General features: G+C 37.1%; 1 protein-coding gene across 6 annotated transcripts in view; it reads right to left on the bottom strand.

Moving 5' to 3' along the window:
- Positions 1-25,296, bottom strand: part of epha3 (eph receptor A3) — a 111,200-nt gene that overhangs the window by 75,176 nt on the left and 10,728 nt on the right. For 4 of the 6 annotated variants that reach the window (XM_028022801.1, XM_028022806.1, XM_028022800.1 and 1 more), the window contains exons 3-4: positions 18,608-18,619; positions 17,214-17,874 (exon numbers count right to left, since the gene is read on the bottom strand). In XM_028022801.1, coding sequence (XP_027878602.1) covers positions 17,214-17,874; positions 18,608-18,619 — 673 coding nt within the window. The remainder of the gene's footprint in view (positions 1-17,213; positions 17,875-18,607; positions 18,620-25,296) is intronic. The other 2 variants (XM_028022803.1, XM_028022802.1) reach the window with 1 other exon arrangement.

Here is a 25,296-nt window from a genome sequence, read left to right as displayed (position 1 = left end):
ATTTATTTTTCGGTTAGGTAAGTTGATTATTATTTAGATAGTTCCTTTTGTTTGTTGTTTTGGCACTAGCTCATTCTGAAGTTATATGCTCCATTTTTGTTATATTTAAATCAAACATATATTTTTTAATAAACATCATTGTAAAATGTTTAACTTTGTATGTGTTGGCTGTTTGGGATGGGACGAGGAGGGACCTTTCATGTTATGATCTGGCCACCCCTAGACGGGTCGTAACAGAGCCTTTAATGACAATGGAAAAAAAAATGTATGAATAAAATGAGGCACTACAAAAACAACAAAACAAGACAGACACACTGATGAAAGACATTTGGATCATAATTATACGTGTTCACCTGTGGTTGAGTTGTGGCGTAATAATTTACACCCTGTTTAACTGATAATGCAATGCAGTGCAATCTATCAACCAACAATCAAGGAGTCTGGAGCTATATTTGTCACACAATCCATCACACCCTCACCCCTTCAACTCTTTATGTGTGTTGATTTGTCACTCAGAACAGCATTAGCATGGTAAGTACATGCAGATCCAAACCACAACCAGTAACCTTTCAGGAGCAATTTACATGTAAATCGATGGATTAATTGGCTAAAGCTCATTAGAGTTGAGCTCTCATCAATACCTTACAGCTCAATTAACCCAGACTTTGAACTGTAATTCCCACCTGCCCAAACACCTCCATACACACGCAAACACACCCCAGCAATGCCAAGTAGAATTTATGACAGAGAAGCACAATGGATATATTTATTGGTAAACTTAATACTGATGTTTTGAAAATACACATAGACTCTTTTTATCTAAGTTACAATCCTCTTTGTTAATGCACCCACAAGTGACACAAATTATAACAAAAGTGCCATTGTTCTTTAATAAGTAGGGGTGTAATCACACATTCAGTTTATTAGACAAAATTATATGGCTTTATGAAGAGAAGAGAAGATTTTAGTGATATTTTTGAGAAACCTAAAAACTGTGAATCTTTGTTTCTGATAAAATTACTTTCTTGACAAATTAGAAACTGTTTATAGAATATGTAATGTCAATATCCCAGAATATCATAATCCAACTGCACCAAGACTAACAACAAGACTGATATGGTAATGTCATAAACATGACAATACATGTCATGAACATGAAAGAGTCTTCATAAATATTTATGACTGTGGTCATGAAGTGTCATTTAGTAAATAACAAACTTTTAATGGAAAGTTGACATGTTTAATATCAACTTTCTAACACAAGTTTGACACAACGTTTCTCAAATGTGTCATTATTTACCAAAAAGTGCAAAGTTGACACTTTTAATGCAACTTTTAATGCAGCTAAAGAAAAACCATTTACCAGATATTAGTTACACAAACAGATCTATTGATCATAGCACATTTTTTCCCCTCAATTATTTGACAAACCTATCTAAAGTGACCTTGAAAAACTAAAAAGTGGGTAGTCTTGGAATTGTTTTAATCAGTTTTCTCAAGCATTTGTCAAGATTTTGCACTTTGACATCACCTTCAGGCTCTGAAATTGAACCCTAAGAGTGAAAGACCAGCAGAGCAGAATGAACGGAAAAAATCAGTGTGTTGTATCTCAGGGTGTGGGCCCTGCTACCTTCACCTTGAAAAATGTCTCCTGCCACCCATTTGAACAGATAGGGGAGGAGGGAAATGAATAAGCGAAGGTGGGAAATCTGTGGATGATGAGTACAGTAATCATGTCGGACACTGCTGTCTGCCATTTTGCCCGGCTAATCTTCTCACTGCCTCTAACCTGCCATGCATATTTGCGGGATGAATATGTGAATGTGTGTGTGTAATCCACAAGAAAGGTCAGTGCTCATCTCTGAAGCATCCTTCAACCTTTAAAGGTTGGGTCCTTTGTCCTGGTGGAAATGACACTTCATTCAAGCTGTCAGAAGAGGAGAGGCTGAGACAAAGACTGATATTGAGGGCTTCAGTTTGACAGAAGAAGCAATTTTGTCAGTGCAAATGCTTGCTGCTACAAAGGCTACTATTAATGAAAATTGACCTTAAGGGCTGATGGGGTAACTAAAACTACTAACCTGTGTCAGATATAAAAGCATGTCAAGAAAAATTCTATTATTTTTGCAATTCTTAGGACATGAATATAATGGCAACATATGATAATAATTTAAACATGTTTTTAATGTTTTTCAAAGCCAGGAAAGTAGTTGTCACCTTAGACGAACACAAAGGAAATATCAGAATAGGAAAATATGCATGCACAAACACATCTGCAGGACTTTTAGGTGGTCCTCTGTGGTCTTAGGCTGGAACGTCCATATTTGGCTCTACTGAGAATGTGAACGGTTGAAGAATGTACCGTGCAGGGAACGCTAAAGGTTTGACCACTGAGGCCTGACTGCGTTTAATCAGCACTTGCAAACTGATACACACATACGTGTCCGCCCCCAGCCGAACATTTATCACACACAAATAACCTACTCCTCTCTCACAGATTGTACACATGCAGACACACCAAACCGCGTTTTGTTCCATCTGACATCATTTCAAAGTCAACCGACACAGATGAAGCTAAAATGTCACCACTTGGCTCCTCGTGGGTGGATAAGTTTCGCTCAAGTACTCCACATATGAGTGCAGAGACCTTTTACTTCATCTCTGTCAACTGTGGCAGCAGGCAGGATCATGGATGCATGGAGTCAGAATCTATAGATCATCTTAGAAAGGCCGGTTAAGATCTGGGAATTCACAGATGTTTGAAGGGGTAATATCTTAACTAACATACTGTGTGACATTAGAAAAGGGAGTGTCTTAACCCTCCTGTTATGTTGCAGGTCATATTGACCCGTTTTAAAGTTTTCTTTTTTTTTTTTTCAAGATTCTCTCACCGCCAAGAAAGCACAGATAAATTTCCCGTCTGATGCACATTAAGTATAGTTCAAATCAGATTAAAGTTTTCATAGCAAGTTGTCAGACTTTTTTGTCATCCTTTTATTAGCTGATAAAATGCTTGTTACAGCAGGCATATTTACTAACAGTGACTCTTACCCAAAACTGCTTTTTTAGTGTGCATGGGCGTGTACACTATTGCATACAGCGTATTTATGGACCTGAAAGTCTGAGAAAATCAGTTGTGTAAAAGTGGCTTGTAAAAGCTTTTCTTTTTTTTTGTCAACATTTTCTCACACCCACAAAGTGTTTAGATTTTATGTGACACACAAACACAAAGTGCTGGACAGTTGTGAAGTGAAAGGAAAATAAATTACATTTCTCTTTATTTTTTAGTAAACAAAAATCTGACAAATATGATGTGCCTTTGCATTCTACCCCTGTTAGTCCAATGTAACAGAACCAGTAGTTCTAACGTGGTTTGATGTCTCTTAATTAGTAAGCTGAGTCTAAACTCAGCTGCAAAATACTTGAGAATGAGAAGGGAGGTAAACAAAAACCTAGAGTTGTGACAACAAATAAGCCATCAATGAAATGAACACATTTGCAATTGCAGAGTTTTTTTTAAGTACACGTTAAGTCTAAAGTGTTAGAGCCAAATCCAAATCAATGCTTAAGTTATTGAAACGTAAATAAATGCATGTACAACTTCTGAATGAACCAAAGATGATGTGATTTTATTTTGATATTTTCAGCTGGATGTTTCCCTCCAATGACAGATGCATAATTTCACAGTAAAACATCAGCTGAATCGCAGACACCGGTCTCCTTTCTCTAATCATTACATGAGGTAAATCTCTTACTAAGACTTGAAGCTCAGACCAGGAGTTTAAGTCAAGCCTCAAGTCTATAAAGGACAAGTCTAAATCAAGCCTGAATTTGAGTGACCTTATTTGGATTTACAAAAAAGAGCATACTTGGCCTAGTCCTAAAATACTTCAGTGAAACAATTAACATTGACATTGACCGTTTTTAATGCATTGACATTGGTCCAATAAGTAAAACAGGGCAGAAGTGAACAGTCAATGTTTATTTAACATCTAAAAGTAAAATAATTGGTTTTACGGTTCTGTGGCCAATCTATAGATTTGAGTATTTAATGATTACAGAAGTATATTTAAATTTTCCTGTATTTATTTTGTTACTGCTTTAACATGTCACTTGTTGATTTGCACAAGTGACATAAAACATTATGTTAAACATTGTAAATGTTATTTTACTTTTTTACCCCCACCATATATTTTACGTTCAGTCCCACTTTAGTGAGCTTCCATCTGGCTTTAATAGTCACAGCTTTGTACCCTCTAAATTGCAAAAAGACCAGTGGAAGCCTATATGTGTTATAATTGTTGCAGCATTTTAACTGAAAAAAAAAAATAAAGATTTTGCTTTTGAAATGAAAAGCTTGTTAAACACTGACATCTGTAATGGAGACAGCCATTTTAAGAGACATTTAGGTGGTGACACAATGACTTTTCACGACTCTGCAAGGTCTCTTTTCACAGTGAGTCCATAATGATTCTGACAACTATACGCATTATTATACATGCCTGTAGGGTGTGTTTAGATTAACTGAGACACTTGATAGCAGCAGCCCCTAGAAGAGCCTAAGGTTACAGCTTCGGGCACAACCAAGTATTGTACCATGTATTTTACAACATATTGTAGTTCATAATAAAATGATCACATCTTAAATGCATTGTTGCTTATGAATATGATACTAATTTATACTAAAAATGACACACAATCATTTTAGTCCAGACTTGTTATTAGGATGATATTCAGTTGTCTTTGTGTGCTGGCGCTTCCTCTGAGAGAAGAGATCACAGAGATCCACACTAGCTAAAAACGACAAACATCATTATTCAATGAAACAGTCGTGATTAGAGGTGGATTTTCTGATAATAATTTACGGTGTATTAAAGCATAGCAGACAAATAATAACAGTAATCAAATCGGTATTAGTAAGGAAGATTCAAAGCAGCAGAAAGACATAGAAGCCTTTTGATTCTTAAATCTCAGCATACAAAGAGAACAAAACCAGGATGAAGAATTTCTTGAGTTGAGTCATTTGGTTTGAGTAGAAATGATGAAGTGTATGTCCTGGCTAACAGATGCAAATCTCATCAAAGTTAAAAAAAAATCTGTCAGGAGAGTAAATTCGGAATGATTTCCAAAGATATTCCACTGACCACATCTGACAGGCCAAATCTTTTTCAAATAAAAGGACATTTGCAAGGTAAAAATGTTTTTTTTTTCATTGTCAAACAGTTATTTTATGTGAAATGAATAAAATTAATGTCAGCATTAATATATCAATAAAGTTGCCAAAAAGAAAACCTTACACAAAGTACCTGGTTTTCAGCATGAGCAAAAAGACAGACATTTGTTTTACTCCTTGCTCAGATCACGTCAACATTTTCCTTCGTCTATCCAGCTTGCCTCCTCTCATTTATCACAAATGACAAACTAACTCCCAAGTTCTGCTCCGACATTTCTCCTTCCCTGGCTCTTACATTACACGTGTATCCAAACATTCATTTTGTGACAAGCGAGACGTTTCCTACTGTTTTCATTCTCCTGTCCCTGTCTGTCGCAGAGCGTGAAGAGCCCAGTCCCAACAGAAAAGGTGCAACACTGTCAGATGCTAATGTTGTGATGGACGTACTCTAGTGGCAGATCCCTGAGAATGTAGAAATGTGGCAAGAAACATTGAGGTTTTTGTGTGTTTTACACAGTGGACCAATGTAGCTATCACCTGTTTCAGACGGAAACATGCATCTTGAAGCACAAAAGAGTTATATCAGCAACAGCAAAGTTATGAACGATAAATGAACACAACAAATGATTTCTGAAACATGTTTAGGCTTACTGGACTTTTTTCCCCTTTTCTCTAAAGTATTTTAAAGGGGCGGCATTATGTATTTTCCAGACACATTGTGATATTTCATAACACAATAAAGCAACAATGTTATCTTCAGTTGTAAAAATGCTGTATATATATATCACAATGCTCCTCTATGATGCTGTTTACAGTGGTTCTTAGTGGCAATGGTCTGAAGGAGTCCATATAATGAGCTCAGCAGACTCACAGTTTGCTAATTGCTGCTGCCGCTAGTCTGGAGGGTCTGAGTGGAGAAGACTGTGCTCTTTGAGGAAGGAATTCAACTGAGGACTGCAGATCCAAGGAGGAGCTTTGTGGAAATAGGCAGTGTTTCCACAGGAGATGCAAGAATTTCTCAATCATGCATGAAGGAATCAAAACAACACTCCAGGTATGTTTTTGAAGGGGGGTATTTTACATAATACCCTCCTTCTACCTTATTAAAGCTGAACCACAGAGTGGTCATGTGGAGCTTCCATGCACACATTGAGATGTCCCCATGGGAAATAATTTTAAAAGCACAAACCTAACTTTTTCCCAAGGTTTCTGGAAGAAAATCTAGAAAACCTAGGTAATGTATTAATTTATTCGTGGGACGGGAGAAATTATGTTAAGAAATACTTGCTGAAACTTAATCACCAATGCCACAAGTTTTAGAAACCCTGCTGATAATTATTTTCACAGCTCTATTGCATAGAGGGCAGCACTTAGTCTTCTGGCATATTTCACAAGGCTGAAGCATGGAGAGGGATGGATTGACTTTTCCTTCTTCTATTATTTCTCATATTTTCTCAAATCCAGAGGTCCTCTTATGCTTACTTCCCCTCGGCGCACCCTATAGATTTTCAGTAGTATTTTGTTCTGGGAACTGAGGAAGTAGGTTGATTTTGTGTCTGGTCAGCCATTTTCGTGTGTTGAGTTGTTGAGCATCACAGATCCTCCAACATGTTTAACAATTGGCATGAAGAGTTTTTACACATATTCATCCTGTAATACACCAGATCTTAATGTAGTGTTTGTTGCTGAAAAGTGACATGTTCAGTAAATGTCACACTCAAGTTTAGCCATCTTCCCAAGTGTAAAATTGCAATGGTAAGACAAAACAGTTTTTCTTCCTGCTATTACCCCAAGCAATTGTTTGTGAAAAGTATTGCATGGTTGTGATGGAGACTTGGTGACCCCAACAGTGAACGTTAAAGAGTTTGTTTTACCTTCTTCACCACCAGCCTCACTGTGTGTGGTGGCAAGATAAATGTGGGTCCTTGTCCTTTCTAGCAACCAACAGCTAAGTGAAATATGCCTCTGTAATGCTGTATTTTTACCCCAGGGAAACAGAAAGCTTTGCATTACTAATACGTTCCTAGTATACATTAAAATAATGTTTCTGTTACATTTGTTTTAAAAGGATTTGAGTGGTTATGGGTCCCAATAATTATACCACTGGGAATTTAGTTAAAAACAAGTCGTTTTATTAGAGTTTATGTTTAACCCAAATCAAATAAACAGACACACATTAAAGGTTGGATTTCTCTAAATTTGTCTGTGTGCAGCTATGGAGCTATTTCTTGCAAGTGTTTTTAAACAACTATAAAATGGGTGCCATTACAATTGTCTGTGTCTATGAATTCATGATACATTTAAAGAATCTACTGAAGATATACATGCAATGACACACCACACATACACACGTAAACCTATAAATTACCTACTGTAAAGATGTTCAGTCAGCTAGCAGGGCCTCTCAAACAAACAAACGCCCCATGCATTCAGACCTCCATCAGTCTCCTGGCATCATTCTGTTTCTATGCATTGGTGTATATTTGTGTGCAGGCGTGTGTTTGTGTGTATGCGTCAGCCTCAGAGTTAAGTTGAATTCCTGAGCCTGTGGTTACCAACAGCTTTGAAGTCCCAGCAGCACCAGGGCCCCGGGGTGACAGGCTTTACCCGCTGCCCCCAGCCTGCATTGGAAGGCCCACAAAAGAGAAAAGCAAACAGGCAATAATACCCAGAATGAACAAACCTTTTCTGGGTCCCTGGCTACAGCTTCCTTTGCTATTCCATGCCAGAAACACATTCACACACACTCAGAAACACTCACAAAATCCACTGATGTGAGCCACTTTATGTGTGCAAACACAGATGAAGAAGAATCTTGTAAATTAAATGGGGTTGACATACATTGTATCAGAAAACATATGATACATTAATCTCATATTTTGTATGGCAGTGGTGGCTCAATTTACTGTATTTGCTTTAAGAACATATTAAATTATTGAAAAGTTTTCTTGTTTGGTGTGCACTGCACTAATTTAGGCTGAATTTGAAAATAGTATATAATCATACTCTATGTTTTGGTTATTGTGACTTCTTTCCTTAAGAACACATAATTCTTCTGCTGCTTTACGGAGAGAGTAAATATGATTACTGTTATGTTCTCAGCATGACAGCCCTAGCTCCACTTTTATTTTATTTCCACAGTAAGGATGCACTTATAGAAAAGGTTAGGGCTGATGTTAATAATTTACAGCCAGTATCAACATAATCCTTTTTGTATTGCAAACAATGAAAAATGAACAAAAAAAATATGTTATAAAAAGTACCAACATAGATCTGTAAGCTATTTTAGCCACATTTAAAGAACTGCAAACTAAGTTTGTCACAACACAAAAATTTCAAATGATACTAAGAAAAAATTATGCTCAATATGATTTTCAATGCAGTAAGACATTTTTTTAAGACATATGATTCTTTATATTTTATGAGTAAAAAATATAATTACAGTCTACCATTTGGCTGTGTTAATTAAACACATTAGTGTCCTAAGGCTCTACAACTACACTTAGGAGTGATATAGTACCATTAATTTGTATCACAGTAGAACAAAGCATTGTGTGATTTGAATGGAACATGGTTCTGAAGTTCACACCAGGGAAGTGCGTCTTAGACAGACAGAACACAGCATAAGAATGTCTGTAAAGCCTATACATAAACACATAGTTTTACCTTCTTTTTAGTATTGATTATATCCAAATTTCAGTTATTTTGAAAATCCCCAGAAAACTCAATTTTAGAAAAGTGAATTACTTGCTTCACATAAAAAAGTAAAATTTTTAAAAAGAAACTCAAATGCTTAATTTAAGGGAAAAATAATGAAGGAGCAAAATAAATCTTCCCTTATTGCTGCAAGGCAACAGCTTCACAAACTTCGCCATATATACAAAGATATACTGTATATCTTTGTATATATCTTACAAGTCTAACAAATCCTGTTAGTTTAAGGGCAAAGTTGATCCAGGACACACCACACAATATTGGTCAGTGCCATCGAGTGATGTTTTCCTTTTTGTCTTTAGGCCAATGGAAGCTTTATATTGATCAACACTGATTTTAGGCCAATCAATTGGTGCTTCCTGACAAGTTCAAACCACTACGACCATGAAATAAAAGCAATATCAAAATATATGCTTAGACATCATTTTTAAATGGCCATTTGTTTACTTGCTTTCAGCTTTGGGCTTGTAGAATCATGACTTTAATCTCCTTCATTTAACTTTATACATTATGGAAATTTAATTTTTCTACTTTTCTGTCACATTATAGTCAAATCAATCAAAATGACAAATAGAATGGCATGTAGGGAAACACAATAAGTAAATAAATTAAATATGTTACATAGCTTAGAATGACAGGAAGAGAAGGTTATTTTTGATCTTAATGTGTTCTAAAGTTAATGTAAAATAGGTTTCTTTAGAACATAAACTAATGAAAAATTTACAGCAGCTCATGTGATTATTGATTTGTACAGACTAATGATGCAACCATGTCAACCGTCCCAACATATTTATGAAACAATTCTTCTTAAGGGTCCAAGCATGACATTTTTTCAGAATCAGGACTGCATCTCTTATTCAGATTCAAGGATGTCTAAACAAATCGCGAATTGTTCTTTTCTGTGACAAACTTTAAGCTTTGAAACAGTTTTTGGTTGCTGATCTAACCCAATAGCCCAGTTGTTTCCAAACCAGGAGGCTTTACAGTGTAACTACATCGCCAGGTAACCTATCCAACTTTAGATACAGTACAATGATTCCTTATGTGATCATAAAAGTGACTTTTAATCTATGAAACATCTGACCAATGCTCTAAGTCTACAGAAAACTTCTCCAGAGTGAGTTGCTACAGATGTCTTTGCAAATGGAAAACACTGTAAAACCATTTCTATAAAATTTACAGAAGCTTTTTGGCAGCTGGAGACCAGGAAGTACTGTAGGTAATTTTGTACATTAGTATTACTGTATGTAAGATTGATTAAAGGATGTTGTATTTTAATGTAAATGTTTGCACATAGTTTCCGAGGGGCAAATGGTTCAAGTTTTCCATTCATCCATTTTCTATACCAATCTAATCCTGTTCAGGGTCACAGGAGGTTCTGAAGCCTTCCAGCGGTCAACGTGAGAGTAGTGGAGCCCACCCTGGACAGATCACCAGTCTATTATGGCAAGAGGGCCCGGGTGTAGATTTGAATCTGGCAAATATACTGTTAACAATCTGGTTCAAGACCTTTCCTATGAGAACACTCAATTCAGGGCTTGTCCTTCTTTTCCCGCCTCTGTTCTTCTTTTCAGGTCCAAGAGGGCTAAATGCCAGGGAGCACACAGCCAAAGAGTTGCAGCAGCAAAAGCCTCCACTCTAAGCTAAACTGACAAGAGAAGAGGAGAGGAGACTTAAGCAACAGAACACCAGTGTTAGAACAAAGCTCTGTACTGTATCCTTGGTTCACCCAAACAAGTACGCACAGGAAAGATTGAATTGATCTGACTGCCTGGATTCGGTTTAGAAATTTGTAGCGGAAGTGTAGGATACTCAACCATAAAGAGTGAAGGTGCCCTTTAACAGGGAATTTCCAGTAGGAACAGGACTATGTAGTGCCTGTTTTTCGCCCATTGTGAGTGTACGCCGATACAGACAATGCAATGAAAAGGGTAACAGCTCACACATATGAATATACAGTATGCAAACACATGCTTGGGTATAGATCCAAAGTAACTGAGTATTTTTCTTCAGTCCTGGACAAGAGGAAGACACTGTGCTTGCTGCAACTCATGGGGGACAGACAGCACCACTGCTGTGCGTGTGTGTGGATTTCAAAGGGGTTTGTGAGTGTGTGTGGAACTGACGTGTTTTTGTGAGAGCCGGTGGTTATATAATGGCCAACAAAAACAAACAGAGTCCTTCCAAGGGGACAAGAGGAGAGCCAGCAGCTCCATGTATTCACAGCACTCAATCTCAACAGTCTGGCAGACAAATATACAAAAAAATGTAGTTCAAAGACCAATGTGTTTGATGAAAATCATGAGGAAAGAGTCAGCACAAATGTGGGAGCTCTGCAGTGACGCATCATTTTAATTTATTAATTCGAATAAAAAACACAGCGTATTATAATGATGATATTTTCATATTTTATCCATTATTGTTAAATGTACTATACTTTAGATCTCTAAAAAGGAACAGTGAGTACAGTAATAAAGAAATCTTTATTGAACCATAAAATAAAGATTGAATTATATAAATTTGATTACTTCAGACTCAAGAGCAAACTTTTTTTGAAACATCTGTGAGAAAGAGAGCAAAAATCTATCTGTGTGCTCTCACCAGGTTCTACGTAGAGGCAGCCACAATGTCATTACAGAAAATCATTTAATTCATTGCGTGAGCGCACAATATTGCTGAACAGAGCTTTGGTTATTATTAAAAGCAAAAATAAATCAGCTCAGGCCCAGCCTAAGTATATGATTGGTCAAGTTGATGGAGGCTCGCGTGACAGCCTCAGTGGAAGATGTACAATGCGAGTTCAAAATATCTGCTTGAGAGCGAAGCAATTCTGTGCACAAGGGCAGCCGCTAAATCACTTAAGCCAGAGAGTGAAGAGTGATATAAAACATTTGACGTGATATGGACCAAGTGCTTTGAACTCGGCAGCCAAGACCATCAGGCAGTGGGATGAGAAGAACATGTGGGACGAAAGAGAAGGAGCAATCACCAGACATTTTTGTTTGATTTTGGACAGCTAGAAACTCACACACCCACAAAAAAATTAAAAATAAAATCTGAGTATTTATTGATTATTTGTGTTTGTATTTATGTTTTATGGATGATATATAGCAAAAATGTGAACCAGAAAACTATAAATGTATATTAATATTAATAATAGATTAGAATATATATATATATATATATATATATATATATATATATATATATATATATATATATATATATATATATATTTTATTTAGAGTTATGTGTTACTTTTGAAAAAAAGGATATGTAGAAAAATACTTTGTATATATAATATTTAATTTAATTTTATTAATTGTTTTTAATTAGGTTTCCTTTTTTATTGCTGAGAGGAAAAAAATTTTAATCTGAACATGTCAATTTTTTACAGTTTAGTCAGAAGGATGAATTGTAATTTATGACTGAATGAATTTAAAGGAAGTTATTGGTAAAGTGCCTCAAGTCGACATTTATTATGAATTAATACTATATAAATATAGTGTTAATTGCATTGAATTGAATACTAATTATATTATTCAATTTCCCAGGTAAAAGTCTTGTTGAAATTAAAATATCTTTTTTCAAGACTGATCTAGGCCGGGTTGATGTAATAAATCAAGTCTAGGTCATATTGAAATATTGTTTAAGTCTAAAAGGACTTAGAAAAGTAGGAACAATATTTAAAGCAAGAAACTGACAAAACAAGACATTTGTGTATAAAGCCAGATCCTTCACTTCAAATAAATGAATGAACAATTTCAGGCAAGTGATGCATATGAGCTTGAAGTAGATTTGATAGTGTGTCTTTGTGCAAAGATTTTTTTCTGCAGTACAATGAATATTGTGGAGCTGGCTAGTTTCAGGGCTTTGTTTCTTGATAAATCCAGCAAGAATGTAAACCTGGATCTCCTCTCACCGTACAGCAGAACAGCTGCTTGCCCATGCAACACATAGACACACACACCGACACACAATCCTCTGAACACACACAGTTTTCACAAACAGGCCGCCGTTAGCTGTTTTAGGATCAAATTAAGGTTGCAGGAATTTCACACTGATGGTAGATACGAGTAGGTTCACCTGCTCCATTTTGTTGTATTGACAGATGAAAGATGGACTTAGCGAGATTAGATCTGGCTTCACATTTGTGTGGAAAAGCTGAAGGCTTCTTGCAAGATATACAGTAATCCAGACGAGTGACACCACTATACATGTTGGACATTTCTGATTACTCTGCATCAGCGCTGAATTTCTACATGATGAATAAATCAATTGACACCAGCTGCTCTGATAAGGATCATATAACTAAAATATGTTTACATAAATACCCATTGAATCGTTCCAGTAATGCATTCAGTCCTCCACAAAAAAATGAAAAATAAAAAAATTAAAACGTACATGTACTCTCATATATCTGCAGCTTGGATATGTACTCTCACGGCCTCACCCAGGCAGAGTGCGTGTTTTCTTTCAACGGCGCCACTGAAAAAACAGTCTGACATTTAACCAGCAACTATGGCCTTGCACACAAGCAAACAAACATGGACACAAAATTACAGCCCAACAACGCAATGATTGTCTATTAGTGGTGTGTACTCAAATAATTAAGTTAAACATACTTTAGAGTCTCTGGAAATAAAAACAAATATTCTCACACTCCCACAATCCCACTAATAAAATATTTTACTGAAATAGAAGAAACTACATTAAAGTATTAATGAAAACAAAAATAAAGTTTATTTTAATAATTTCACCACTGTCTAGTAAATCTTTCTCCTCTCTTCTTTCATTTGAAAACAGACAGTGGTGTGAGAAAGTATTTAACTCTTTCCATATTTTTTCCATCAATGCTTCTTTGTTTCCAGTTTATAGAAAAAAAAATCAAAGACACTGTGTAAGTACAAAAACAGTTTTTAAATTATGATCTTGTTTAATCTAGGGGAACATTTTATTCAAACCACCATGGCATTTTGTGAAAGTATAAATGCACCATAAACCTGAAAGACATGCATTTGAATAAATTTGGGACATTTTTGATGAACCAAAAAAAATCTCGGAGTAGTTTTGGAAGGTCAATCTGTAAAGATTTTTCACCTGTTCATGTTTTTGCCAATTGTAGATGATGGCTCACTGCATTTCTTTGGACTCCCAAAGTTTTAGAAAACACATGACGTGTGGCTTTTTAAGATCATTTAGCCTGCTTTATGTTGTCAGGGAGATTGCTTTGAGTGATTCTTTAGCACAAATAGTACTCAGATCTGGGTGTGGCTAGTAAAGTTGAACATAGGCATCCAAGACATAAAAGTTAATTCGCAATTTAAAAATGGGGGCAAATGTTATTTTTGTGTAGGGCTTAGGTGGACAGTTTTTTTTTTCTCTTAGCAAGAAAAATGTAATTTGAAAACTTACATTTTAAGGTGCAGTTAATTTTTCACAGCTGATTTTGCGGTTTTAGCTTAGAAATGATAGACATTTTTAACAGATTTCTCAATGTAAAATCACAGTGGATTGTACAAGTACAATTAAAGGCTTTCATGTCCATTTACAATAAAATTTTAAATAGATCACAGACTAATGCGATAAAGCTTCACAACATGTGCCGGCTTGAGCATCTGTAACATGTGTATACTTGATAAACCATCCCTCACGCATCTGTTTCTACCATTTTACTCCATGTGTGCAGCCTTGTAAATATGTTTTCCTCCTCTTTATGGTACCAGCATATATGGCGACCTAACGCCATTTGGCCATCTATCTGTTAACACAGAGGGCCTGGTGAGCGTGCGGCATGATGGGGGCCCCTGACGGCTGCTTGCAGGGGGCTGCAGGGGCCTCTTGGTGCAGCTGTCCCACTCCGTAGTAACACAAGACCTTATTAGAGTCCATTAGAGCACTCTGAAACTAATAAGAGATTGTCAAATACATCCAAACATTCACACAATTCACAGAGACGCAGGAAGCGAATGGAGGGTGACAGCGAAGTGGGAGGGGTGAGGGCTTGTGTGTGCGTGTGCGTGTGCATGTGCGTGTGTGGGTGTGTTGATGGGAGTCCAACATATATTTCCATAACATCATTCCATTATATCTATCAAACTTGTTCTTTTGTTACATTTTTGAGAAAAGTCTGAATAACAGATAGAAAAATGCAACAAAAATATGACAGGTTATGTGCTTTTTCTAGCCACTGAAATATATATTCATTCGATATATATTTTATTCCCGGTCTCTGTTTATTATATTGTTTTTTTCTGACTTTATCCAGCCATGCTGACTAAAATTAACCTTGCATCTGGGCGATGCGAAAATGCTTGTCTGGAGTCCAGAGTTCCAGAAAAAGAGCGTCCCCTGGCCCTGACAGCAGGGGCTTGACCTAGTAGACTGCCTTTGATCTTTAATTAACACCGGGCATGTCTCTGGAGAGAAAAGCACTGATGAACAAGGAACCGTTTGGGACAAGCTACAAAAGCTGAGAATGCAAAATGGAATATTCTTTGCTGTAATCCTCAGTATTGTTTCTGCTTTAAAGCCATTATAGGAAGTAGCTACTGTCTTCCCACATTTAGAGACAGACAAGTTGTAAAAAGCTCAAGATCAGTAAGATTACGTTTTCTGTCGGAGTCTCAAGTCTTTTGTAGCTTGTAGAGAACAAGTTTTCTCTCACAATTGCCCTGTTTTTAGCTCCCATCTTCCCATCAACTCTGACCAGTTTCCCTGTCCCAACTGAAAAATCCTCACAGCATAACATTGCAACTACCATTCTTCACCCCAAGGATGGTGTAATTAGAGTTCTGTGTGGTTTGTTTCACACTCTACATAGCATGTGGCGTAAATGGCAAAAAAATAGGCTTAGATCACTAAACTAGGAAAGAAATTTGAGCTATGTGGCTGTGACCTCTACAAGTTTCTTTCAGGTTTCTTGTGTATCCTCCATGGATTGTGACAAACTGCAAACAAAACTTACTTTATTGCTTTCTTTCATACATGGCTTCTTATTAGCACATTTATAAAGACTGGATTGTGATCCACATCTAATGACACATGGACATGACCAGGCTCCGTGAGTGGTGTACGGAGCCTGGTGCCAGAAGAAAAACGACGAGTGACTGAGGGTCATTGCGCGTAACGGAAACCCTGTAAATTCTAGACACTAATAGGTACCATAGCATTGCACAAAAATCAGTGAGGGACGGCATAGTCCCTGCTCGAAATTCCGTGAAAGAGGTGTACGGAGCCTTGTGCCAGAAGTCCATTAAAATGCTGTCTACATCGTTTTAAACTGTGTGATTGTGAGCGTGAGTGGGAATAAAAATAGCAATAGGTATTTCGTTCCATACAACACAGTAGGAGTGTAACAGGTAAACCTTCTATGGATGCAAACTCAACTAAAAACCCACCTGTTTAGGATTGTATTGGAAACGTAATCAATTACAAATTTATTGATGGAACCTGACTTAATGTCGTGTTTTGATTGTTGATTCTATGTTGCATTGTGTTTCTGTGTTTGATATGATGTAAAGCACTTTGAAATGCCTTGCTGCTGAAATGTGCTATACAAATAAAATTTGATTTGATTTTGATTTTTGACATCTGCCACAGTTCCAGAGTTTAAGACATTTAAAATTGATAAATTACGTTCTCCCGCTTCACAACTACATTATAGTTTGTGTTGGTCTGTAAGAAATTTTTTCCAAGGAACTACAACAGGAACAATTTCCCTTTCAAAACATGTGTGAAGATTGTGCAAGCAGCAGAACAGTCATGATGACCAGACAATGATATACAAAGATATTTGCATCAATCTCAGTTTAACCTCCTGCCATACTTTCACCCGCACCCACAATCATCACCACAGCTATTCCATTATAATCCACTCCAGTCTATTCCCTTTGTCGGACCTGTCTGTGCAGTTCTAGCTAAAATCTTCCAAAGCTAATGATGTGTCAAAGAAAAGGTTACTACCAAATTACTGCCGGCTGCACCCGCCTGCTGACGGACCTGGATAACACATCGTCTACATATAGAGAGATACATGTGTACAGCTGGGCAACCTATCCAGAGACACCTCGGGAGCCTTGGATTTGTTTGAAGGTTTCCCAAACAGAATGCATCCACAGTCAAGTATGTAATGTGCACACAAAGACCAAGTATTTCACATTAAAGCCCTTAAACTGACAGATATGAAGTGTAGAAGTCTTTACATCAATCTGTGACCTCGGAAAGGTCTTTGACTTATTTAGATCAGAGAGGTTCCACACACAGGAAGAGATGAGACATTGGACATTAAAGAATGCAAAAAAAATATTTTTAAAAAGTTTCTTACTTTGGCAGGTGCTGATTCTCTCCTCGTATCCTGGGTTACAGAGACACTTCCCAATAGGCACGAGCCACTCCCCCTCTGTGCTACAGTACATTCGTGGGGGTTCCTCCTCTTTTGAGTAATTGACACACAAGCCTTTGACCTCAACCAGGGACTGGGAGTCCATGGGCACAGTGTCAGGGAAGGAGGCCAAATTCTTCACAGTTTGTGGACACTTTTTAAAGTAAACTCTGACTGAGACTAAAGCCACGCAGGCACCCACGTCCTGGAATGCCAGGTAGAAACCTTTCTTGCTCAAAGGGCCCACCTCACGCACCTCAGTGTTGAGCTTGAGGATACGATCTCCAAGGTCTGTTTGGGTAAAGCTCTCATCTGCAGCAATGGTGTCAATCTTCAGAAACTGATGCTCCCTGAAGTGGCTTCCCTGGTCATCGTCTGTCTCCAGGTAGAGGAGGTTAAAGGTCTCCTTACATGTGCCAAGGACCAGTGGGATGGAGTTGCAGTCCCGCAGGGTGAACTTCAGCTCCACGTAGATCTTCTGCGCCGACTGGCGAGTGATCCAGTTGGTGCGAAGCCAGTTGTTCTGGCTGTACTCCATCACATTGCAGACCTGGAAGGTCCTAATGGGGGTGTAGTGCTCGTCCACACCACTGATCTCCTCCCACTGCAACAAACAAAAAGAGGGAGGGGTCGAAAGGAGAAGCAGAGGGAAGCAGGAAGGAATAAAAGAACAGAAATACAGCGAATAAAGAAAGTAATGAGAAAATTAGGAAGTGAGAATGGGAGTAAAGATGGTGAAAAGAGAAGAAAATAGAGGCAAAGAGATTCATATAATGTTGAAGACAATTAGGGGTTTGGAATTAGAGGAAAAAAGAGGGAAGGAGGGGAGATAGAGAGAAAAATAGTTATCTCCACCCTGTAACCATTTAATAATGAATTATTTAGATCCAGATTCATTCTTTCTGAATACTAAACATCTAATAAACACTTAAGGGTGAAAAAAATCACACTACCAGATCTTTTGTAAATGATTCAAATTAGTTAAAAGCAAACTTGCTGCCATAGCCAATTTTTCTCTATTAGGATGCTGTGAAAATATCTCTAAGATAAGCCATGAAGTGTGATGTTTCCATCTCAGTTGCTCTAAATTTGTGTGAAGCTGCATAATTAATATTAACAAAAATCTCATAGTGTTTTTTTTTTCACCCTTACACTAACATGATCTCTTTTATTTCTCTAATAGTGAGGACTTTCAAGCTGTAGTCTTTGTTATTTGCATCACAGAACTACTTCTACTTAAAAAAGAAAACGTGCTGAATCCACTAAATGAAACAAAAAGAAGCTACGAGGTATAGACAGATGTGAGTGTATACCAGGAACGTTCGTGTCTATCTTACATTTTCCCTCCACTGGGAGAAAGCAAAGAGAGGAGAGGAGAAAAAGAGAGCTGGGTCATTCCTTTTGAATTCAACACAGCGGGAAGACTCATTGATCATGCTCTTCGGCTTTGCTGTCTGGGCAAATCAACATTGAGTCACAGCAATGAGGGATGGACACCTGCAACAGTGGGCTTATAATGGTTAAGATGAGATAATGGGTGTAAATGAGCAAATGGTTTTCCTTTTTCGTTTTAGTGAAATTTTAATAGAATTTTGCCTAAATAATAAGTCCCTCTGTTGTGTTCAGATATGAAAGAGTTCATTAATTCACAAAGACTTAAAAAATTATTAATACCGATGTAACTTTTTCACATTTTGGTGCATTTAAGGTTGTATGCAATAGACCAACTTAAAGAGAAACTATTTTTATACATTAACGATTCAGAACTGTACTGTGCATGTGTATCTAATTCCCTCTTGATCATGATGCACAACTACATTCCAAATGCTTCTATGGCTGCATGTGTTTTGGGGGTAAAGTCTGATATTTCTGTCCATTCTTCTTAGAAAAATATTACAAGTAACTGGATTCTACCTCCATCCTACTCATTCTACCTCAACTCTATGCCTACATTTACACAATTTCAAATCGTAAATCTTGCTGTATACTTTCTGTACACATTCCCTGAATTTAGCTTTATCAAATGTTACATCAACTCTGAGCATTCATATCCATATTCAGATTAAAATACATATGCAGGGACTCTATTTAATAATTATGTAACCTCTGAAATCTATTGGTTGGACTGGACTAAAGGTGATCAGAGTAAAGAAGGCAAAATACAAAATTACAAAACTGTTTTTGTTAAAACAACAACAAAAGAAAACATTGAAAACTTTGCACCCTTTCTCTTTGCATTTCATAGTTGAACGTTGTGTTGGTCACGTCTCATAAAATCACAGTAAAATACATTGAAGTTTTTCAGGCAAAATAAAAAAAAATTAAGGGGTATGAATTTTTTGGAAGGCACCGGAGACAAAAGTAAAAGCCTTAAAAAGTAAAAGCAGAAGTAGTAAAAGAGAGGGACATAATTAAAGGAAATCTCAGAGGGAGAGATTTCGTTTGTGTTTAGTCTCTCCCGTCATGGTTCCTTTGGCATCGCCTCATTCATCTGAGAGCAGTGAATGGTCCCTGAAGCTCTTACAATAACAGGGAAATGATGGGAGAATTCAAAGGAGTTAAATATAGAGGTGAAACTAAAGTTAACATTTCACCTGGCTGTACTCACAGGTTTAAATGCTCAACTATAAATACAAGCACAAAATGATGTGATGACAAGCCGAAAAGGGTTGCTGACAGACTTTAACAGAGCAGAAACCTAAAGGAGTACCAGCTTTGTCATAGTGATTACTGACTGCTGACATTGTGTTTGATAAGAAAATCTACTTGTGTGAACACACGGACAAATGTGCATGCTTAAATGTGTTTCTCCATTATCATTAAAGATTTTGGTGTTTGTTTGCATTTTTAGGTCAACTTATCTTGCTGAAATTTTTTGCAGAGCAGCAGGTTTCCAATTTTTCCAGCAATTCACAAAAATATGTTTACTATATTAAACATATTTTTGTTTAATACCAATAGTACCAATATCTTTTTAGTACCAAAAAGATATTGGTACTAAGTGAACAATGTAGTGTATACTAATACAACTGTGCTTTATTAAACTTTAAACAAGAGTCTGGACATTTAAATATTTTAATTTTTACAACTGGATTTTTAATTTATTTTAACTCTGATTTTATGTGTTGAAGTTAAATTTGTGAAGAGTTTGTTCTAAATGCATGTCACCCCTGTTTAAATATGTTGGTTCTGATTCACGAATCACTTTGTATAGCATGCAAACTTGAGTCTACATATTCACTAATATTCATAGGTATTGCACAACCTTGCTTTAAATAGATTTTCACCAACTATGGTCATTTAATAAATCAATGTTTCAGTTGAAGGAAGTCATGGCTGTCCTATCTGGTTATTTTCATAAAAATCAAAGAGGTTCTAAGATAACTGCATGAATCAAAGCATAACTTCTTTCACAGAGCTTCAATAGACTGTTACTGAGTTTGAAATTTTACAATTTACAAACATGATAAAATTTGTTTGAAACTGCCTCCACAAAAGAGAAAGATTCACGATGAGTTAAATTTGACCACTACTTTGAGGTAATTATCTTGTTCTGCTGCATTCAGAGCATCTGTTTTTCTGTTTGAAATGCTATCTGGATTTTCTACTCTATCTTCCTCTGCATGTGTGCATTTGTAAAACATCACAACTGTGTGCCGAGTCTACAGCTTTGACCTCAAGACCACATAAAGGACTTCATTTTGACAGCATACTCTGACATTTCACTTCACTTTGCATGTCTTCATGCATCAGTCCCACATTTTAAGACAGTCTACATTTCAATATGTTGTGAAATATCCAAACGAGTTCAGACTGATACATGTATTTTCTCCTTTAGATATGCCTATTCTGATTCACAAATGTTTGCAGAAGCCTTTAAAATTTTAAATTGCAATATCTTTATGACATAAAAAATAAATGATATACTGTATTTTGTTTTCTAATGCTTTTCAAGGGTAAGTTGTGTTGCAGATGCATGTAGCTATATGAAGATTTCTATAAAAGTTTTCAAGCTGTATGTTCTCTAATTGTGTGAATCACTCACCAATATATTTAGAAAACTAAAGGTGGATTATTTGCTAATCAGGAAAAAGAAAGCCATCATCTTATATTTCTTCAGCGCAACTCTCCTCCTCGTTGTACTCTAATTGATATATAACAACATAGTGACCCTACACTAGTCTCTATGACCTCTGACCCTGACCCTTAATGGTCGCAGCTGAGGCACAGGTTGGTGTGATGCTGCCCTGGGTTCTCTGATCTGTGCTGTAGGTGAAACAGCAAAACGGACAGTAATGAAATGTGGTAACTTGAGCTGATCAACACATAGCTATGGCAACAGGACCTCCTCAAAAACACCTAGTCAGCACTCTAATTCACCTAGTTCAAAGATGTTAGGGTCTTTGGTAGTTAAAGGGGGGCTATATAGGGTGACAAAGCACTTAGATGTAACAGTGACTGACAGATTTCGGAAGAAGTAAAATAGATCAACACCTGCCGGGAGTCTAAAACATCTTTTTTCAGCATTAACTTCATTATTGAAACATATTCCACATTGGTGCTTTCAGATCTGAGTTTAGAATGTATTTTGATTAAATTGGCCATAAACCAACATAGTGTTGGGTTTGAGGATGATCTGACGAAGGGTGTTCTTTTTATGGCTTAGGGTTAAAAAAGAGCTTGAGTCATGAATGCATTTGGCAGCTCCATCAAAGACACAGCCTTGGCTCCAATGCAAGATTGGCGCAATCATATATGATATCACTAGTTCAGAAAACATAACCTGATGTGCCAGATGGTCTGCTTCACGGAACCATCTGGAAAGTTCTTCTGGAGTTTTAACTATGCTCAGAAAAAACAAAATTGTAATTGTTAGTAAAACAAACAATGTTGCGTGACTAAAGTATCAATTGTTGATACTGCTAGTGAGGAGTGCTCTTAAAAGCTGAAATATCTATGATACGTCTGCACCTAAAAACGACAGCAGGGCAACTGAGAGGCTATTTCATTAGCCGAGCTTTGAGACCTTTCTGTGGATGACTCTTAATTTGGTGAGCCTAGTTAATGCTTCTAGTTTTTAAAGAAATATAAAACACATCACTAAGGGATGCTAAATTTATAGGAGCTCTCTAAAAGTTTGTGTTAAAACAGTTTTTGAAATATTAATATAAGTACTATCATTTTAAAACACGTGTTATTTTTTTAATTTATTGTATATTGACTATTTTTCAAAGGCAACACATCTCTTTACTTTAGCAATAATGATAATAAAATTACATAAAATATGGACTTTCAAAAGGCCACACTTCTAAATTTTGGATTAACAGTGACTGCCTAGTCTAGATCGGCTCTTCTATTTTTGACGTGGACGACAGTTGTTTACAGTGCAAGCAATTTGTAGGAGAAAAAAGTTGATTTTTCATCTGATCTGACTAGACCATTCTTTTTTCCACATGTTTGATGGGTAACCTACATGTGGCAAACTGCAATAAAAGATTTGTTGCAGCTCCTCCACACCAACTTCCCCAGGATGCTGTAATAGGTAGTTGACTATTAGTATGCGTGCAGTTGTTGCACAAATACTAATGTATTGAACCAACATGTTGTTGGCTTCATATTTTTCAATGAAATTAATTTAAATTTAAGGACAGCCCTTTTGCTGTAAAGTGTTTATGAGGAGCAAGAGCTATTGTTGATCTTGTAGGCTTTACTGTTGAGATGGTCACAAATTCCTTTGCTATAGAGTTATTTTCTTTTAGTTGGTTTAAAACTCACATTATCCATTTTCACATCTAAACTGAAGTCTAGAGTTGACTCTCTCCATTTTGAATCAAGATATTGAACACAGAAGAAAGTAACCTTTCTGACTTGTGACTCAATGCAAGAAAATTAAGGAAACAATGTGAATCCCAGAGAATCCTCTGGTATAATACACCCCTTGATATGTCCTATAAAGCAAAGCTCCTCAAATGTAAAAACACATTTCTATCCTGCACTGCATGTGTGAAAGCAGCTACCTAAACTTGTTTAAAACAAATTAATATTGGTAGCCATGAATGAAGATTTGAAATACTGCAGCAATAAGCCAAGTTCCTGGCAAAGACAGCCACGTTGTATCCCCCGTTGCTTTGAAGACTGTACTTCACTTTGCACGTACCCATTAATTCTATTCTGCATGCAGAGCCGGTGTCTGGGGTGTTGGTTTGTTACTGAAGAATGCTTTCAAAGCATGCGAGAATGTAATCTTTAACAGTCTTTAGTGATGGGTTAAGCCCCCCGGACACTGCAAAGCAATCAGCCTGCCTCCCAGACAGATAACAGTATATCTGGATCAAACACACTCAAACACACAGACGCACAGCCATCAGTCCATTCGGTGGCTCCCGAGTGAACATCCTGGGGAGGCTAAGCTCTTAATTTGTTCTGACCAGAGCACGTTGCGTCTCCGTAGGCCAATAGTTGAAGCCTCTCTATCAGTGTGAATGAGTTTGTATCTGCGTGTATGTGTGAGGGAGGTAGAAAGGGTTCTCTGCCATAGCCACACATTTGGAGAAATCATTTCTGAGCAGCGGTCTCCGAGGGGCATGCTGCTTATCAGAGCGTAGTCAGTGGATGACGTGAGTAATTACAGATGATTCACCTTGAGGACCTGATCATCAGCAATATTTATCTGTGTCTGTGTCTCTGACTTTCTCCCCTCTGAGCTTTTCCTGCTTCCTTCAAAGCCTTCCATTCACCCTCCTTACTTGTCTTTTTGATCTCCCTGTCACTCACTTCTCTTCCATTCTCAAAAATGAAGGTTCTCTGGTCAGATGAGACAGGCAGCATCATGCTTTGGAAGTCTTTCTCATAAAAGAAGAATGGGTTTTATTCAAATAAGATGAAAACTGAACTTTTTATCCAACATACAAAGTGCTATATAAGATGGAAAACTCACATTGGACATCTCCCTCAACACAGATATCTAGTGCGTGTCATGGCAGTGGCAAATACTTTACTACAAAAGCCCGAATTTTACCAACATTTATCTTTCTACATCTCTGTCATTTTCTCCTCTCACTTTCCTCTGCACTTTCAACACCTCTCCATCTATTCTTTCTCCTCATCTTTTCAGCCCTTAGTTAATTCCCTGCTCATTCTGCTTGGAAAGGTTCTCCGTAGAGAATAACATCAACGGTCATTCTCACAGCACTTTTACAAATTGGATAACCACAAACTTCTTATCTAAACTAGTTCAAAGAAAAAAAATCTGAAATAAAACAGACATTTCTCTGCAAAATGCATAACCTCTGTCACACATTCCAATGGCCAGGGCTGTATCAAGTACCCGTATCAGTGCACATTTTCCTAGTTGCTCACACGCAAATAACTTAAGCCGGCACAACATCCATCTCTTCCGTCATTTAGTCGCACAGTTGCAATTGTGTAGTCTGCAATCGTCTGTAGACCAAATGGATTTTAAAGTGCATGCAGTTTTTTCTGTGATTTTTTTTTTTTTTTTTTTTCATTGCGGTTGATCCTCATTGGAGAAGTTCGGCATACTCCGACAGTGCCAGCGCTGTATACGGCCGAAGGAAACTAGGTTTGGCAGTCCAATGGAACAAATGACGGGATTACCTTAAGCTACTGCCAAAGAGTAATTCTAACACTTAATAAAGGAAAAACAGGGAATTGTGTATGTGTGTGTGTGAGAGAGGGGGAAGGCGTGCATGAGTCTGTGTGAGAGAGAGTAAAAGAGAAGTGGGGGTGGTGGGTGACAGGAGGCCAGCCCAGAGGCGCAGGAGTCTAACTAGTTAGACAAATAAACACTGAACAAGAGCCCACTGGAGGGCTTTGGTGGAGAAAGACAGACTCGCAGATGATAGAGGCTGCATTTTCTTTTTTATTTCACAGCTTTTTCCTATAACTTCTTTACATAAAGTGTTGTATTATTTACAAAAATGTGATATGTTTTGAATTTAGGAGGAAAAAAGGACAGTTCAAGATTTTTCAACATATGTTCGAGCTGCAGAATGAACAATATGCT

This window comes from Xiphophorus couchianus, chromosome 7 (genome assembly GCF_001444195.1).
Source record: "Xiphophorus couchianus chromosome 7, X_couchianus-1.0, whole genome shotgun sequence".
In the NCBI taxonomy this organism is placed as follows: domain Eukaryota; kingdom Metazoa; phylum Chordata; class Actinopteri; order Cyprinodontiformes; family Poeciliidae; genus Xiphophorus; species Xiphophorus couchianus.
Note: the sequence above shows the minus strand (reverse complement) of the source record. Positions and strands in the feature narration are given on the sequence as shown.